The sequence below is a fragment of the Schistocerca americana genome, chromosome 6 (assembly GCF_021461395.2).
Source record: "Schistocerca americana isolate TAMUIC-IGC-003095 chromosome 6, iqSchAmer2.1, whole genome shotgun sequence".
NCBI lineage: Eukaryota > Metazoa > Arthropoda > Insecta > Orthoptera > Acrididae > Schistocerca > Schistocerca americana.
In genome coordinates this window covers 647,011,476-647,027,924 of record NC_060124.1, presented here as the reverse complement: position 1 = coordinate 647,027,924, position 16,449 = coordinate 647,011,476, and the positions used below count along the sequence as shown (strand labels likewise).

The 16,449-nt window shown below is 40.1% G+C and overlaps 1 protein-coding gene across 1 annotated transcript in view; it reads left to right on the top strand.

Annotated features, from left to right (window-relative positions):
* Positions 1 to 5,496: 5,496 nt before the first annotated feature.
* The window catches only part of LOC124619522 (molybdenum cofactor biosynthesis protein 1-like), a 49,280-nt gene continuing 38,327 nt past the window's right edge, over positions 5,497 to 16,449 (top strand). The window contains exons 1-2 of the mRNA XM_047145970.1: positions 5,497 to 5,706; positions 14,939 to 15,084. Coding sequence (XP_047001926.1) covers positions 5,497 to 5,706; positions 14,939 to 15,084 — 356 coding nt within the window. The remainder of the gene's footprint in view (positions 5,707 to 14,938; positions 15,085 to 16,449) is intronic.

Genomic DNA, 16,449 nt, shown 5'->3' with positions numbered 1-16,449 from the left:
TGCTGGTGACTCGCACATATATTAGTGTGGAACAGTGCTGACTGATTCTCTGTGTGATTCTAGTTTGTAATGTGCACATCAGTGTTCTGTGCCTTGTTGAGTCCTTAGAGGCATATTGTTGGGAGGTTATTATTAAAGCCATATTTGTGCGACTTGGATCACACTTCAGTATTACTTGGTTATTACATCACCACAAACATATGGACCGGGAATGTACATGCTTTGACAGTTTGCTACGTCTCTCTCTTCTAGGACTGACATGGTAGCTGCCTTGCATTTCTTAATGACTCTGACCTTGTCAACCACAAACCGAATCTTAGTACAGTCATGATTTCCCTGAAGAGATTACATGACAGCAGAGACTTGTAAAATTGTGTTACCCATTTCTCTAGCCAGTGAAGATTCATTCTGTACCTTCAGATACAGTGTCATGTAGGAGTAGAACAGCAAGAAATACGTAGCTCCTCTAACCGTAATGACAGTTTATTACCTCCCAACACTACATGTGCCAATGTTTCAGTGCATTTTTGAATATGTTTGTTAACAGATTCATCAACACAACAAAAATTTACGATCTCAGTAGCATCTTATTTCTTAACTCATACTTTACTATTCATCAGAATCTTCATCGCTGCTCTTTGATTTGTCAGAGCTCCCTGCCATACTTTGTTTTATTTCATAGTCAGAATTAGGTGAAATACCACCTACCGTATTTACTCAAATCTAAGCTGCACTCAAACCTGAAAAATGAGACTCGAAATAAAGAAAGGAAAAAAAAAATTTCCCGAATCTAAGCCGCACCTGAAATTTGAGACTCGAAGTTCAAGGGGAGAGAAAAGTTTTAGGCTGCACCTCCAAATCGAAACAAAGTCGGTCCATTGTAATATGAGACACAATTTAGGTCGAATGAATGACGATACAGCTACAGTAGTTTGGTTCGAGTCGTAAGCTTAGCACTTAAGCTTTACCAGGTAGCCTTTGCTATGCGTCAGGCCCTCCGTCCGTATTTATACTGGTACCCTTCCTTTTTCACGTGCTTCGTCTGGTTTGAATCAATTGCTTATTTTGCTTTGATCTGATAAGTGCCGTTTTCCTTGTTATAGGCGTTTATGTCACTCTAAGCTGAAAATACATTACTGTACTGTGTCATGCATTGTTTGTCGCATTCTGATGGTGCGTGTTTGCGGCCTGTCGTCGCTCGCGGCATGGCTTGCTTTTATGCACGCTACCACCGCCTACAATTAAAAAAAAAAAAAAAAAAAAAAAAAAAAGAGAGAGAAATCATCTCATTAGCGAAACAATGGCAAGAGACTATTTGTTGTTACTTACACTGCTGCTTTCTTTGATAATGATCAACAAGAACCAAATAATAGACTGCGTATGATAGAACATGTTCTGAACGAGAGTTAGGCGAAAATTTTTCTCCGTTTGAAAATCTTTGCGGCCGCTTCTTTAGTACATCAAATTCTGCACAGAAATTAGAGTCATCTTAGATTTAAAAATCTAGTCAGTTGCCGTGCTTCAGTTCTGACTGTATCACTATTAGGCATAAGAATAATACGAATATAAACATGACACGATACGTATATTCTTCCACATTTGCTGTTGTCTCACTCTAGTTTTGTAGTTTATTAGGCAGACAGGATTTAAATAAGATAGCAGCAAACACGAAAGAATACGTGGCAACATGTTTATATTCGTATTACTCTTATGATGAAGAGAATACTGCATGTGATTCACATTTCATCAGGTTCCTATAAGCAACCATCTCTTCTCACAGGTAGGAAAAAATTCAGAACGTAGAGTTGGCCATATTGACAAACATCCGAAACAGTCTTGCCAGTCGGATTTTCGTAATGCATTGAAGTTCTGCTACATTCGAAGATGAACAATATGGAATTTATATTTACTTCGTTGGATAATGTATGAAAATCGTCTTCCACCTTTTTTTTTAATTTATTTACTGACGCAGAGGTTTTGGCGCAAGTATTTATCTTTGTGCCTACGAAGCATGCCTGTGTAGCACTACATATATTGGACGGCAAAAGTTAGTTGTGGCAGCACCTACCGACATTTTTCAGAACTTCCACTTGCTTTGCACTCGATTCTAAGCCGCAGGCGGTTTTTTGGATTACAAAAACCAGAAAAAATGCGGCTTACATTTGAGTAAATACGGTACATCCTCTCCTTTGGATTCAACTTCTTAAGAATTATCTTTCAAGTCAACACCTGCTAATCTATGAGACCGAAATGATGAGCCATACTACTCTATTTCACTGTGCCTGTTTGTTTCATTTGTATAACATTTTATTCCATCATAGATGCTGCACTTACAGTTTCATATATGCATTGCAGCAGCAGACACAATAAAAGTAGCAATCAGCAGTGCTTAGTTTGTGAATGGGTAAAAAATATGCCGTCGTCCCAGTTCCACATATCCCCAAAATTTGATTCTGCCAAATTCTGTACTCTCTGAAATCGAATGTTTAATCCAAAGATGAAAGTGAACAAGTTTGATGCAGTATTGCTAATATTGTTTATTACTCATCTTGCTGGATGAAGTGCATACTGTGTCCTTTCTGAAAGGTTTGCAGAAGTAATGCACATACCAGTTTTCTAAAAACTTACATTGAGATTGTGCTCTCCTTCCTCTTGTACAAATTAGTAGAACCCTTTGGATTACTCCACAATATGCCTCTTGGCAAGGTGGTAACGACAGTATTATGAAAAGGATAGATTGGCACTCACTGTATAGTGTAGATGTTGTGTTGCAGGCAGGGGGAAAAAAAAAAAAAAAAATACACCACCCATTAAACACGTAAGCTTTTGGTGCAAACCTCCCCCCCCCCTTCCCACACACACACGCACACACACACACACACACACACACACACACACACACACACACATGCGCGCAAATGCAGATCACACATACATGACCACGGTCTCTGGCTGCTAGGGCCAGACTGGGAGCAACTGCGCATCATGGGAGAAACAACAGTCATATGTGTGTGTGTGTGTGTGTGTGTGTGTGTGTGTGTTTTGTCCACTTACGAAGAAGACTTTCTGATCGAATGCTTACGTGTTTAGTAGTCTTTTTGTTGTGCTTGTCTGTGACCTAACATTTCCTGTGTACAGTGAATAGCAATGTATCTTTTTTATAATATGGTCATTATTCCAGCCTAGATTTTCTATTGTTTGTTTCCTTTTAAGACCTTATAGAGACAGTTACTGACAATTTCTTTTTTCTTATTGGAGAAAAGTAAAACCATATGGGGGCAGACGTAGATTGTGAATGAATATGGAATAGAGTATTTTTATTCTCCCTGTATGCAGTGTCAATAACGTCACCTCACACACTTCATTTCTGGCAGCACCTCCTCCTCAACACATGACTGTCCCCCACCACCTCACCATAGTCTTCAAGTTACATCCTATAGCACTTCTGGGTGGACAAATAGATGAAGGATGTAGTTTAAAACAGTATAACTAAACTTAAAAGCCGAACTGCCCTTTTATAGAGACTGCCATCATCATTTAAACATACTAAACAACATCAAAACAGTCAAAAGAAATTGTTTTTCAAAAGAGCAGAAAATTGTAGTGAAATTCATGAAAGGATTGCTTTAAATTGTTATATCTTAAATCTGTCAGCATTTCCCAAGATTTTCTGGCTTAATTAAGACTAGGTCATGCCACCACAGTGGTCAAACAGTGGACTTGCCTTCGAGAGGACAACGGACCCGAGCCCCATCGGGCCACCAAAATTTGGGTTTTCCTTGATTTCCCTAAATGATTTAAGACAAATTCTGGGATGGTTCCTTTGAAAAAGATGACATTCAGCTGAGGAAGCTACACAGTGCTGGTGGAAGCACGAGTATTTCAGAGCACACCATCCATTGCACATTGTTAAACATAGGGCTCTGCTGCAGACAACCCCTGTATGTTCCCATGTTGACAACACAGTTGAATTACAATTTCTGTGGCTCAGGAGCATTGAGATTGGGCAGTGAATCAATAGAAATGTGTCATCTGGTTGAATCATTCGAGTTTCGCATTACACCTGCGTGACGGTTTTGTGCACATACACTGTCAACAGAGTGAATTGGTGCTTGAAAGGTGCACTTTGCTACAGACTTAGGCCAGTGGGAGCAATATTATGCTATGGAGGACATTCACCTGGTCTTCTATGGGTCCTGTGGTAGTAACTGAAGGCTCCATAACAGCTTTGTTCTGTGTGAACATTATTGTGCACTGTCCGCACCCTGTCCCTAATGAAGGTGACATGTTTCAACAATATGACTTTCAGTGTCACGAGGCCAGAATCAAATTCACCCCTTCTGAATCTGATGGAATACATCTGCAATGCTATCAGATACCAGTTCTGCACCCAGAAACCACTGATCTGCAATTTATGGGAATTACATGACCTGTGCTTAGACATGCGGTGCTGCATGATGCTGGGAACATACCTCACATAATGCTGGGAACATACCTGAAATTTGTTGAACTTGTCCCACACAAAATCACTGCTGTATTGTGTTCCAACAGTGGACAAACACATTATCAAACAGGAGGTCATAGTGTTTTGTCTCATCAGTTTATATATTCAATGCTTGAATGAAAGGTGTGCTCTTTTCCTTTTTTCTGCCATTGCGTGTATGTGTAAAGCAGGATGTTCTACCATTTGGGCTTGTTTATATGATGGCTGTCAGTATTACCACCTGCACAGATACTAAATGCTCCTTTTGTGAAGACCTTTTATCTTGAGAACACTTTCAACTTTGTCTCACAAATGGCAGCACAGTTTCATGTAATAGTTAAAATAATACCTTCAGCAAAAGATGTGTGCGTTGGAGTGGGGAAAAAGATTGGAGATGTATGTAGTTTAATTTTCATAAATTGTTAAGAAGGTTAACAGCTTGGCATGCTAAGATAAATTCAGACATTCTCTAAAAAGAGAGAAAAAGATTAATTTAACAGAATCAGTGAGGTATACAAATATAACAACAGACTTGTAGAACCATTATTTTGTAGGTTAGATTAGATTAGATTCAGCTTTTGTTCCAAGACCCAAAACATGAGACGATTCTCATGGGTGAGTAACATGCCAGAAAGTATAACATAAAAAATGTAAAACATTTGAATACCCTGATCATTTGTCAGGAGATTGTCAAACTAGGTGAATACAATACAAACTGGAACAGCTAATATTTTCAGAATTGATACGCTGTCAGACTGAAACATCGTTATGCACTATTAATAAATTTATCAAACAAAAAGTACATAATCTTGACTGTTATGGCAAAGTGCTCTCAGAACTGAAATCTAACAGACATTCTTATTTAAGCTGGCCTAACAGCCACTGTTAAGATATTCATCTATTGAGTAGGATGAGTTACCTATCAAAAAGTCTTTCAAACTCTGTTTAAACCATGCTTTATCTGATACCAAGTTTTTAATGGTGTCTTTCTTCCACAGATAAATTGTGTTGTAATGCGAGGTTTTAATGAAAATGAAGTGTGCAGTTTTGTGGAGTTAACAAAAGAGAAAAATGTTGATGTAAGATTTATCGAGTACATGCCTTTCAGCGGCAACAAATGGAATGATGGGAAGATGGTCTCATTTTGTGAAATGCTCCAAATAATTAGAAAGCAGTGGCCTAATTTTGATCCTCTTCCCAATGGGCCCAATGATACCTCAAAGGTACGTGCAGTATTACGTATGAACATACATTGAAAATAATTTAATGTTTATGACTTACTACCAATCACAAGAATACTTCACATCTGTTGGTGGTATGAGAGATGGACTGGTTTAGTTACATATTTCTCATCCCATTCAGTAAGTCTGTCCTGGCCTGGGTTTCTCTGCAGCTTTTCTGCAACTCTCCCCATTTCCTAAACCTTGACAATCCTTTTCTTTCTTCCCTTTTCCTTCCCCTTATTGTTTCTGCCAGAAGAAGAAGCCACTGGCTCTGAAAGCTTACACATTTCCATAACTTTAAGGGAAGTTAGAAGGGGAAAACATTCTTTTTCACTTTTTCGGGTTTTTATCTGATTATAAAATTTGCCATTTTCCAAATAAAATGATATGTATATTACTTATAAACTTGCGTGAGAAGTATTTTATTTTATTTTCTAAAATATAATCTACACCAGTTGAAAATGTTAAAATTTTTACATGCATTACTTCAAGACCTAATAAAATCGGTAATTTTTTATATACAGGGTAGTCCATTGATCGTGACCAGGCCAAATATCTCACGAAATAAGTGTCAAACGAAAAAACTACAAAGAACGAAATTTGTCTAGCTCGAAGGGGGAAACCAGCTGGCGCAATGGTTGGCCTGCTATAAGGCGCTGCCATAGCTCAAACTGATATCAACTGTGTTTTTTAAAATAGGAACCCCATTTTTTGTTACATATTCGTGTAATACATAAAGAAATATGAATGTTTTAGTTGGACCACTTTTTTCAGTTTGTGATAGATGGCACTGTAATAGTCACAAACATATGTCTCATAATTTTAGACGAACAGTTGGTAACAGGTAGGTTTTTTAAATTAAAATACAGAACCTAGGTACATTTGAACAATTTATTTCGGTTGTTCCAATGTGATACATGTACCTTTGTGAACTTATCATTTCTGAGAACGCATGCTGTTACGGCGTGATTACCTGTGAATACCACATTAATGCAACAAATGCTCAAATTGATGTCTGTCAACCTCAATGCCTTTGGCAATATGTGTAATGACATTCCTCTCAACAGTGAGTAGTTTGCCTTCCGTAATGTTCGCACATGCATTGATAATGTACTGACGCATGTTGTCAGGCATTGTCGGTGGATCACGATAGCAAATATCCTTCAACTTTCCCCACAGAAAGAAATCCGGGGACGTCAGATCCGGTGAACGTGCGGGACATGGTATGGTGCTTTGATGACCAATCCACCTGTCATGAAATGTGCTATTCAATACTGCTTCAACCGCACGCAAACTATGTGCTGGACATCCATCATGTTGGAAGTACATCGCCATTCTGTCATGCAGTGAAACATCTTGTAGTAACATTGGTAGAACATTACGCAGGAAATCAGCATACATTGCATCATTTAGATTGCCATGGATAAAATGGGGGCCAATTAACCTTCCTCCCTTAATGCCACACCATACATTAACTTGCCAAGGTCGCTGCTGTTCCACTTGTCGCTGCCGTCGTAGATTTTCCGTTGTCCAATAGTGCATATTATGGCGGTTTAGGTTACCGCTGTTGGTGAATGATGCTTCATCGCTAAATAGAACACTTGCAAAAAATCTTTCATCGTCTCGTAATTTCTCTTGTGCCCAGTGGCAGAACTGTTCATGACATTCAAAGTCATTGGGATGCAATTCCTGGTGCATTGAAATATGGTACAGGTGCAATCAATGTTGATGTAGCATTCTCAACACCGACGTTTTTGAGATTCCCAATTCTCGTGCAATTTGTCTGCTACTGATGTGTGGATTAGCTGCCCCAGCAGCTGAAACACCTACTAGGGCATCATCATTTGTTGCAGGTCATGGTTGATGTTTCACATGTGACTGGACACTTCCTGTTTCCTTAAATAATGTAACTATCCGGCGAATGGTCCCGACACTTCAATGATGTTGTCCAGGATACCGAGCAGCATACATAGCACACGCCCCTTGGGCATTTTGATCACAATAGCCATACATCAACACGATACCGACCTTTTCCGCAATTGGTAAACGGTCCATTTTAACACGGGTAATGTATCACGAAGCAAATACCGTCCGCACTGGCGGAAAGTTATGTGATACTACATACTTATATGTTTGTGACTATTACAGCAGCTGGCCGAAGTGGCCGAGCGGTGCTAGGCGCTACAGTCTGGAAACGCATGACCGCTACGGTTGCAGGTTCGAATCCTGCCTTGGGCATGGATGTGTGTAATGTCCTTAGGTTAGTTGGGTTTAAGTAGTTTTAAGTTCTAGGGGACTGATGACCTCAGAAGTTAAGACCCATAGTGCTCAGAGCCATTTGAACCATTTTTGACTATTACAGCTTCATCTATCCCAAAGTGAAAAAGTGGTCCAGCTAAAACATTCGCATTTCTTTACGTACTACATGAATATGTAATAAAAAATGGGGGCTCCTATTTTTAAAAAATGCAGTTGATATGAGTTTGACCTATGGCAGTGCCATTTAGCAGGCCAACCATAGCGCCATCTGGTTTCTCCCTTCAAGCTAGACGAATTTCGTTCTTTGTAGTTTTTTCATTTCATGCTTATTTCGTGAGATATTTGGCCCGGTCACTATCAATGGACTACCCTGTAGAAAGCTGTGGATTGCTGTGTTATAAAGGTTAAATTATGTGTTTCCATTGGTAGCACTGTCAAAAATAGTATCGTATCTTTTCATAGTATAAACATGCTTTGTATATCAAAGTGCTAACGTTTTTCCAAGGAGAAGTGATGAATAGACTGGTAAATCTCTCAAAAAGTATGACTCCAAAATGAAGTGTTTTTAAGAAATGTGGGTTTCATGGTAATAAATTTTTGAATAAAGAGAAACATTGTGTTCAGCATGTGGTGTGTGAAGTTGCAGACAATGAAATACTGGCAAACTCATGAGTATCTAGCGAAACACCCATTAGTGCTTCGAAGATAAAAATAAAACATAGTGATAACACAGTTATCTCAAAACAAAACTCATGTAAACGGTAGGTTAGGTTATATTCTGATACATTTACACATCCTAACAGGGGTGTTATGTGAATGTGTGTGCTGTATGTATGTGGAGGGCCAGTTAGTTTACATGAAGACATTGAGGTATCAAATGGACTAGCCAGGAAACTTACCATTAATTCTGCCATTTGTAAATACACTCATTCATTTTGGAATTCTGATAAGTGTAAAGATAATTATTTTGACATAAATGTTAGGTGGTTTTATGGATTGAGAGCTATTGGCAAAGGACACACTGCAGCAGAAACAATGTGTGTCGTGATGTATATGCCACGCCCACTTTGTAAAATGGACAAGTATGCAGGATTTATTGGAGCTGCTGTGAAATCCACTGCATGTGAGTCAATTAAGGGTGCTACAAATGAAGCTGCTGAAATAAACGATGGTATGATTGTCATATCAGTAGCTTTTGGGGCACTTGGTAGAAGCGCAGCTGCAGTTCTAAGAATTCTGTTGCTACAGTGACCAGTGTTGATACTGGAAAGCTAATAGATTTCCAGATTTTAACCAAACATTGTTATAAGTATAAATCAGGGAATGAAGAAGGGCATATCTGTGACAGAAATTATGAAGGACAACTAGTCGTACGGAGGCCTGTGCAGCTGTTGAAATTTATAATCGATCTGTAAACTAAAGGGGAGTGTGTTACACTAAGTTCTTAGGTTATGCAGACTCAAATGCATATAACAGTGTAGTAGCCACTCAGCCTTATGGTGAGAAGCTTATCACAGAACTGGAATGTGTTGCTCATGTCCAGAAGAGGATGGATACCAGATTGAGGAAGTTGAAACAAAGTTTGAGAGACAAGAAACTTTCAGGTGGTAAGACCATAAGAAGCAGGCTGACAGACAACATGATTGATGAACTACAACAGTATTATGAGATTGCCATTAGAAATAATACTGAGGATTTGTTGAAAATGAAGCAGGCAGTATGGGCTACCTTCTTCCAGAGACTGTCAGCTGATGATAAACCAGTACACCATCTTTGCCCTCCTAGATCTGGTTCATGGTGCAATTACCGCAATGCCCAGTACTCAAACAGGTCATACAGCCATAAACATTCTATCCCAGCAGCAGTTGTGGATATCATAAAACCTGTTTACAGAGACCTGGCAATCCTGAATTATTGAAGAAGTGTCTGCATTGTCAGACTCAAAATCCGAGTGAGTCGTTCAATAATCTTATTGTGTCAGTGTCGTTGTAACTGCCATCTGCGTCACGTCTGCTGTGCAGCGAGCTATGCTAATTGAAGTATTAACTCTATTTTTCTTACTTGTCACTTCCTTTTCCGTGTGTTTTTGCTTTTAGGAAGCTTTAATTGTCGGGTGCTAGTAATAGTGTTCCATAGATTTCGTGTTTGTTTTGAATACAGTCAGAGAGAGTCCGTTTAGTCAGCCATAGTGCCAGTAGTGCTAGTGTTTGTTTTCAATACAGTCCAGAGACAGGTAGTGCTATTTTCATTGTTTTCTACAGGAAGTGTCTAGTAACCACAGTTTAGTCAACTATCAGCCGCCTTTAGTGAATTAGCAGTCTAGTTATAAGTTGATTAACTCTCTACAGTAAATTGATTTCTTATGATGGATAGGATGTGTGACTGCTGTGTACGGACACAGGAGGAGCTGGCCACTGTTCGCAAACAGCTGAATGTGTTGAAGCCGCAGTTAGCCATCTTCAGGCTGCTGCCTCAGAGTGTAGCGGCAGTGGGGAGTCTGGTGCGTTGCATGGTACACCCCAGGTGTTACATTACATGCTTCACCCACTGACCCTGCTGTCAAGACATCTTTGCGGCTACCGGGCACGGTTGGGCCACCCTCTTCCCAAGGGGAGTGGCGGGTTCAGCGGCATTCGCGGCGCATGAGGCGGAGGGTCAGTGTGGAGGCTGGCCGTGTGGCATCGCCCGTTCTGCCTGTGAGTGGACATGTGGCCACTCCTTCAGCAAGGTCCGAGCAGGCACATGGGGGGAGGGGTATATTAGTTATTGGGAGCTCCAACGTTAGGCGGGTGATGGAGCCCCTTAGGGAAATAGCGGAAAGGTCGGGGAAGAAGGTCAGTGTTCACTCTGTCTGCTTGCCGGGGTCTCATCTGAGATGTGGAGGAGGCCGTGCTGGCAGTGATAGAGAGCACTGGGTGCACCCGACTGCAAATTGTTGCTCATGTCGGCACCAGTGACTCCTGTCGTATGGGTTCAGAGGTCACCCTCAGTTCGTACAGGCAGTTAGCGGAGTTGGTGTAGGCGGAAAGCCTCGCGGGGTGGAATCTGAGCTAGCTACTTGTTGTATCGTTCCCAGAACCGATAGTGGTCCTCTGGTTTGGAGCCGAGTGGAAGGCTTAAACCAGGGGCTCAGACGATTCTGCGGAGATCTGGGGTGCAAATTTCTCGACCTCCGCTATCGGGTGCAGAAATGTAGGGTCCCCCTGAATAGGTCACGCGTGCACTACATGCAGGAAGCGGCTACAAGGGTAGCGGAGTATGTGTGGAGTGCACATGTGGGTTTTTTAAGTTAGAGAACTCCCTCCCTAGGCCCGACAAGACACCTCCTGAGATGCGGCAAGGTAGGAGTAGACAAAATGCAGCAGGGAATAACAATATTAATGTGCTAATAGTAAACTGCAGGAGCGTCTATAGAAAGGTCCCAGAACTGCTCTCATTAATAAACGGTCACAATGCCCACATAGTACTAGGGACAGAAAGTAGGCTGAAACCAGATGTAAACAGTAATGAAATTCTATACTCAGATTGGAATGTATACCGCAGAGACAGGCTGGACAGTGAAGGGGGAGGCATGTTTAATGCGATAAGAAGTGCAATAGTATCGAAGGAAATTGATGGAGATCCGAAATGTGAAATAATTTGGGTGAAGGTCACGGTTAAAGCAGGCTCAGACATGGTAATTGGATGTCTCTATAGGCCCCCTGGCTCAGCAGCTGTTGTGGCTGAGCACCTGAAGGATAATTTGGAAAATATTTTGAGTAGATTTGCCCACCATGTTATAGTTCTGGGTGGAGATTTTAATTTGCCGGATATAGACTGGGAGACTCAAACTTTCATAATGGGTGGCAGGGACAAAGAATCCAGTGAAATTTTTTAAGAGCTTTATCTGAAAACTACCTTGAGCAGTTAAACAGAGAACTGACTCGTGGCGATAACATATTAGACCTTCTAGTGACAAACAGACCCGAACTATTTGAAACAATTAACGCAGAACAGGGAATCAGAGATCATAAAGCGGTTACTGCAGCGATGATTTCAGCCGTAAATAGAAATATTAAAAAAAGGTACGAAGATTTTTCTGGTTAGCAAAAGTGACAAAAATCAGATATCAGAGTACCTAACGCCTCAACACAAAAGTTTTGTTTTAAGTACAGATAGTGTTGAGGATCAGTGGACAAAGTTCAAAACCATCGTACAATATGCGTTAGATGAGTATGTGCCAAGCAAGATCGTAAGAGATGGAAAAGAGCCAGCGTGGTACAACAACCGAGTTAGAAAACTGCTGCGGAAGCAAAGGGAACTTCACAGCAAACATAAACGTAGCCAACACCTTGCAGACAAACAAAAATTACGTGAAGTGAAATGTAATGTGAGGAGGGCCATGCGAGAGGCGTTAAATGAATTCGAAAGTAAAGTTCTATGTACTGACTTGGCAGAAAATCCTAAGAAATTTTGCTCTTATGTCAAAGCGGTAGGTGGATCAAAACAAAATGTCCAGACACTCTGTGACCAAAAAGGTACTGAAACAGAGGCTGATGGACTGAAGGCCGAAATACTAAATGTCTTTTTCCAAAGCTGTTTCACAGAGGAAGATTGCACTGTAGTTCCTTCTCTAGATTGTCACACAGATGACAAAATGGTAGATATTGAAATAGATGACAGAGGGATAGAGAAACAATTAAAATCACTCAAAAGAGGGAAGGCCGCTGACCTGATGGGATACCAGTTCAATTTTACACAGAGTATGCGAAGGAACTTACCCCCCTTCTTGCAGCAGTGTACCGTAGGTCTCTACAAGAGCGTAGCGTTCCAAAGAATTGGAAAAGGGCACAGGTCATCCCCGTTTTCAAGAAGGGACGTGGAACAGATGTGCAGAACTATAGACCTATATCTCTAATGTCGATCAGTTGTAGAATTTTAGAACATGTATTATGTTCGAGTATTATGATTTTTCTGTAAACTAGAAATCTACTCTGTAGGAATCAGCATGGGTTTCGAAAAAGACGATCGTGTGAAACCCAGCTCGCACTATTCGTCCACGAGACTCAGAGGGCCATAGACACGGGTTCCCAGGTAGATGCTGTGTTTCTTGACTTCCGCAAGGTGTTCGATACAGTTCCCTGCAATCATTTAATGAACAAAGTAAGAGCATATGGGCTATCAGACCAATTATGTGATTGGATTGAAGAGTTGCTAGATAACAGAACACAGCCTGTCATTCTCAATGGAGAGAAGTCTTCCGAAGTAAGAGTGATTTCAGGTGTGCTGCAGGGGAGTGTCGTAGGACCGTTGCTATTCACAATACACATAAATGACCTTGTGAATGACATCAGAAGTTCACTGAGGCTTTTTGCGGATGATGCTGTGGTATATCGAGAGGTTGCAACAATGGAAAATTGCACTGAAATGCAGGATGATCTGCAGCGAATTGATGCATGGTGCAGGGAATGGCAATTGAATCTCAATGTAGACAAGTGTAATGTGCTGCGAATACATAGAAAGAAAGATCCCATATCATTTAGCTACAATATAGCAGGTCAGCAATTGGAAGCAGTTAATTCCATAAATTATCTGGGAGAATGCATTAGGAGTGATTTAAAATGGAATGATCATATAAAGTTGATCATCGGTAAATCAGATGCCAGACTGAGATTCATTGGAAGAATCCTAAGGAAATGCAATCCAAAAACAAAGGAATTAGGTTACAGTACACTTGTTCCCCCAATGTTTGAATACTGCTCAGCAGTGTGGGATCTGAACCAGATAGGGTTGATAGAAGAGATAGAGAAGATCCAACAGAGAGCAGCATGCTTCGTTATAGGATCATTTAGTAATCATGAAAGCATTACGGAGATGTTAGATAAACTCCAGTGGAAGACTCTGCGGGAGAGACGCTCAGTAGCTCGGTATGGGCTTTTGTTGAAGTTTCGAGAACATACCTTCACTGAGGAGTCAAGCAGTATATTTCTCCCTCCTACGTATATCTCACGAAGAGACCATGAGGATAAAATGAGAGAGATTAGAGCCCGCACAGAGGCATACTGACAATCCTTCTTTCCACGAACAATACGAGACTGGAATAGAAGGGAGAACCAATAGAGGTACTCAAGGTAGCCTACACCATCAGGTGGCTTGAGGAGTATGGATGTAGATGTAGATGTAGACCAAAAAATGTTTTTCTTGTAATGAAGACACTAAAGTGGGGGTCAGTCATGCTGTTATTGCTTTTAATGATGGCAACATTGGTAGCGTGAAAGTGCTACAACATATGGGAATTAATTCTGGAGCAAACTGCATCAGAGAATTTGAAGGGATGGACAAGGTTTGCACTGGTAAAGCAGAGTATGCAGCACAGTTGGCCACTACGGAGTCCAGAAAGAAGAAAACAAAAAAAACTTAAAAAAGATCAAGAGGATGATATACAGTATGGTGCAGGGTGCTTCTGAGTGACTAAAAATAAAATGTTAAGCATATATTGAGTTACAGTCTATTGAAACTTTAAAAACTCTTCCTGAAAATTTAGATTTTCTCTTGCATTTTTCCCTAAATCTCCGAAACTACGGCAAGTAGCGAATTCAGATTTTCAGAGAGTAATGACATATGTATCCTGAGTCTTCTGAACTAAAAGAAAAACGTAATGTTATGTATAAATAAAATTATTTAGAATAACATACAAAAAGGTACACAAAATTTTAACTGTGTAATTAAAAAATTGTATTTCCAAAAGCAGTGGCTGAAATGCAATTATTGTAAGACTCAGAACATATAGTTTAATGTCCTGTAAAAGTTTCTTGTCAATGGCTACAGTTGTTCCTGAAGTACGGGGAAGTTAAGTCACTAAATGTAACATTGTCAGGATAGGGCGTTCAAACTCCCCTTAATGCACATTTTCTCCTTCCTCCACTTGGTGAGCAACACATTTATAGTATTTTCACAACAGCAGTACCTATTTTCTTACAATTTCTTTTTGCAGGCATACCATGTCCCGGGCTTCAAGGGACGTGTGGGATTTATTACCTCAATGAGTGAACACTTCTGTGGCACGTGCAACCGTTTACGGATAACAGCTGATGGCAATTTGAAGGTGTGTCTCTTTGGGAATTCAGAGATATCTCTCAGGTGAGTGATGAAACACAGAATAATCATGTCCAAGTGAAAATTCATGCGAGGAAACCATAAAATTACTAGAAGACTGACAGACTGATCAGTATTTTACCTTCAGGAGGTGAAATTCCAAAACTTCTTATAGACACATTTGTTCCTCTTGTCCTCACATTAGTTGTGGAGTCCGAGTGACCTTTCAGACCTTCAGAAACTTATCCCTCTTTCCTCTCTCATGAAGGAACTGATAGTTCCAAATGCTGAGTATAGAATAATACTTTCAAACTGTTTGCCATGCACATTAGGTATGTGGTTGGTATATGGAAGAGATAAACTGCAGTTAAATCCAGCAGGTATGAAATGAGTAATCTTTTCTTGAAGTTTTCAGCTTGCACCCTCCTCCCTCCCAGACATACAAACCAGATACCTCTAGCTAAATAATTTGTGAGTATATATAATTTGCCTCTGTCAACATCATGTTACACTAACCTATTTGTTAGATTAAATTAAAGGAAAGTAATCAGAACTGGAAATTATGTAAAGACATTTTTAGCTATGTCCCTATGTTGTATTAAAGTTAACACAGTATTTCTGTCCGTGTGATGGTAACTATGATTCGCCAGCCACCGTTGCCGAGCGGTTCTAGGCGCTTCAGTCCAGAACTGCGCGACTGCTACGGTCGCAGGTTTGAATCCTGCCTTGGCTCAAATGTTAAGTCCCATAGTGCCCAGAGCCATTTGAACTGTGATTCATGATTATCAGAGTCTATATGTTCCAAATAAAAATTGGAACTTCATGTGTATAAATGTACAAATTATTAGACAATGGGACCAACAACTGACACTTTTAAATTGATGACTAGACTAAGAGATTAATAATAGGAAAAAAACTGCAAGATACTTGGCGAAAAGTTTGTTTCCGGACAAGGTAAGGGGGGTGAGGGGTGGGAAAATCAGCTCTCTCTTTGTGAGCATACCAGAAATCCTTTATCAACCGAAGGTAAAATAAGATATAAAAATACAGGGTCAAACAATTAATTTAAGTATCTTAAAAACCAAATGACTAATAAAATTGGAAGCTAAGAAAAGTAAGTTCGTAGTAAGTAGGGTGAAACACAGGGGGCTGCAACATATTGCCATTGTTGTTTGACTTGTCTATCAAAGAAAAAAGAAATGGATCAAAAGAAAATAAAAGTGAGAATGGAAATGTATCAGAAGCAAATAGGAATAAGCAAGGAACGTATTCTTTAATAAAAAAAAAAAAAAAAAAAAGTGACATGTGAGGCATATGTTCCTACAATTTTATGTTCAAAGCACAGCAGTCTGTGAAAGCAAAATATTTATGACATTGAAAAAAGAAAATCAATGAGTGAAAAGTGTGTGT